Source organism: Chinchilla lanigera, unplaced genomic scaffold (genome assembly GCF_000276665.1).
Source record: "Chinchilla lanigera isolate Chin_1 unplaced genomic scaffold, ChiLan1.0 scaffold00023, whole genome shotgun sequence".
Lineage (NCBI taxonomy): Eukaryota > Metazoa > Chordata > Mammalia > Rodentia > Chinchillidae > Chinchilla > Chinchilla lanigera.
In genome coordinates, this window is record NW_004955424.1 from 356,095 (window position 1) to 359,040 (window position 2,946).

Genomic DNA, 2,946 nt, shown 5'->3' on the forward strand with positions numbered 1-2,946 from the left:
GGACTGATTTTACAGCTCGCTGCCTCTTTCCCAGTGGGATGTGTTTCAGGGACAGGAGCCATGCACTTTTAGGGAAGAATATAAAACCTTGTTTTCACCACTTGTGTGTGCCAACCTCTATGCTGAGATAGCATTTAAGACCCCACACTACTGACCCCCATTTTATAAAACAAATGGAAGCTCAAGTTTTAAATAGCACCACAGTTGGTGGCTTTGCTGGGTCACACCCTTCGGATCTAGAGTAAGAGAATGCATTGCGTGATTTTATTGCGTGTGCCTCCGGAATAGAATTAGGTCTTAAGGTTGAAGTAGTAGACATGTCGAGCTTTCTCTTTAAAGTACGGAATGTCTCCTCCAAAAAGTGGCTAAAACACTACCACAGACTGAGAATTTTGCCCTCTGCTCAGGTTGAAAGCAGAGTACAGGGATCTTCTCTTTCCCTCAGTTTTACTTTCTGGGTTTCACTTATCTAAAATGAACTGCAGGGCTGGGGATTTAGCTCAGTGGCACAGCGCCTGCCTGGCAAGCACAAGGTCGTGAGTTCAATTCCCAGTACCAGAAAAAACAACAACAAAAAAAAAAAACAAAAAATAAAATGAACTGCAGCCCAAAAAATATTAAGTGGAAATTTCCAGAAATAAGCAGAGACCACATTATAATTGTTCTATTTTATTGTTAATCTTTCCCAAAGCCTAGTTTATTAATTAAACTGCATCTTAGGTGTGTATGGGAAACAAGGCAGCATGTGTTGGATTTCACAGTCTCTGGTTTCGGGGAACCACTGGGCCCAAGGGGTCACTGGGGAGATATTTCGTGAAACAGGTCCTCCTCTAACTCATGCATCTTTCTTCCTCAGGAAAAGGTAACTATTGGACTCTGGATCCAAACTGTGAGAAAATGTTTGACAACGGGAACTTCCGTCGGAAGCGAAAGCGACGCTCTGAAGCCAGCGCTAGTTCCTCGGCCGCAGCAGCGGTGGGGACATCAAAATCAGAAGAAGGACTGGGGGCTGGCGAGGGCAGGAAGCCAGAAGGAGACAGCCCCTCTTCCCAGCTGCGGCTCCCGCAGTCCCCGGAGCCCCTGGAGGGCACCAAGAGTACTGCGTCCTCCCCGGGCTCCTCCCTGCTCAGCTCCACGCCCTGCCTCAACACCTTTCTCAGCAGCCTCAGCACCCTGAGTGGTGGCAGCGGCGGCGGCACCCAGCGGTCCTTTCCCGGCAGCCGCCACCTGGGCATCCAGGGCGCCCAGCTGCCCCCCAGCAGCCCATTCCCCTCCACCTCCATCCCTGAGGCCTCCTCCGACACCTTGCAGCTGAGTGGTGGCACCAGCAGCAGCCAGCGACCTTCCTATTACAGCCCTTTCTCCGCCAGCAGCACCAGCACAGGCCAGAGCAGCCCCTTCAGCAGCCCCTTCTACAACTTCAGCATGGTTAACAGCCTCGTCTACCCCCGGGAGGGCTCGGAGGTGTAGAGACAGAGAGAGCCTGCACTTGAAGCAAGTTTCTGAGCGGTCCTGTGTGTGGTCTGGGGAAGCAGAGAACGCCTAACTCCAAGGAGCTTGTCCAGGTGTCTCTGGATCGATGCAGACACAGGTAGCCTGTGAGCCCCGTGTGGGCTGGGACCACCTCTGTTCTGTTTGTCACTATTCCAGCAGCTCCAAAACATAAGCCAGTGGAGTTCCTGACTGCGAGGACCACAGCAGCTGCACCTGAAGCAGTAGAGAGAGGTCGGCTGAAGCCTGCCCTGAGCAGCTGGTTGGCTTCTATGTGGCAGGGTGTCGGGCTTTCTAGAAAAGCCAGGTAATCTGAAATTTTATAGGAAATGCCACAAATCCTTGAACTGTATTGCAGCTCACAGGTCCCCTCTGCCTGATATCTGGTGGGTACCAGTAGCAATAAAATACATCCAGCCCTGTGTTCGGAGTGCTATAGTAGATGACTGGACACATTTTTTTTTTGGCACATATTACCCTGTTACCCTCACAGCAACCATGGGAGGTAGGCATGACCAGCCCTCGTTTTCGTTTTGAGGGAGGTAGAACTCTGAGATGTTAGGTCGCTGGCCCAAGTCACACTGAACATTGCTAGAGCTGGTGCTTGTAACTTCACTGTTCTGATTCTTAAAAACGAACCAGTCTCATGGGTAGACTTCCGTAAGAATGGAAGGGGCTAGGGATGGAGCTAGAACTCACCTAACCAAAGATTCTAATTCTAATTAAAAGTCTTTCTTTCCTTTCCTTTTGTTTTTTGGGGGGTTTGTTGTTGTTTGGATTTTTGTTTTTTGTTTTTGTTTTTGTCTTGTCTTTTGAGACAGTGTATTAGTTTCTTGCCTGCTACCTGCAATTTATTTAGAGGAGAGCTTGGTTTGGGTTCATGGTTTTAGGCCATGGTTGGCAGGCTCCACGACAGAAATGGCACAGTAAGAGGGCATGACGGAAGAAGGCTGCTCAGGCTGTGGTGGCTGGAAGGCAGAGAGAGAAGAGCCTAGAACAAAAATATACCCTTCCAAACTGGGCATAGTGATGCATGGCTATAATCTCAGCACTTGGGAGGCTGAGGCAGGAGGATTGCCATGAGCTCAAGGCCAGCCTGAACTACACAGCGAGACCCTGTCTCTAAACACCAAAAGGAAAAAAAAAAAGACTTTTGTGGGACATTTTAGATCAAAACCGCAAGAGACAAGCTCTAGCTATGTAGCCTGTGCAGTCCTTGAACTCTGTAGCCCTTTGGCTTCCAACTTGGAATCCTCCTGTCTCAGTCTCCTGAGTGCTGGGATTGCAGGTGTGCACCACCACAGCTGGCTGAAATAAGTCATTTGGAATGGTTTTCCTGGGCAGCAGAAGCAATACCACCTCTGTCTTATCCTGCTGCTGTTGTCCAAGGTCAGAGAGGACCAGCGCGTGATGGTTAGCAGCATCCTATCTCTCTTAGCTGTGTCCTGGATATTT

The 2,946-nt window shown here is 49.7% G+C and overlaps 1 protein-coding gene across 1 annotated transcript; it reads left to right on the forward strand.

The window, feature by feature from the left end:
- Positions 1-856: 856 nt before the first annotated feature.
- On the forward strand, positions 857-2,127 carry Foxi3 (forkhead box I3; the record flags this gene model as incomplete). The annotated part of the gene is given in 1 exon segment (XM_013514600.1): positions 857-2,127. A coding segment is annotated over 1 exon segment (614 nt), but the record flags the coding sequence as incomplete, so codon positions are not given.
- Positions 2,128-2,946: the final 819 nt, after the last annotated feature.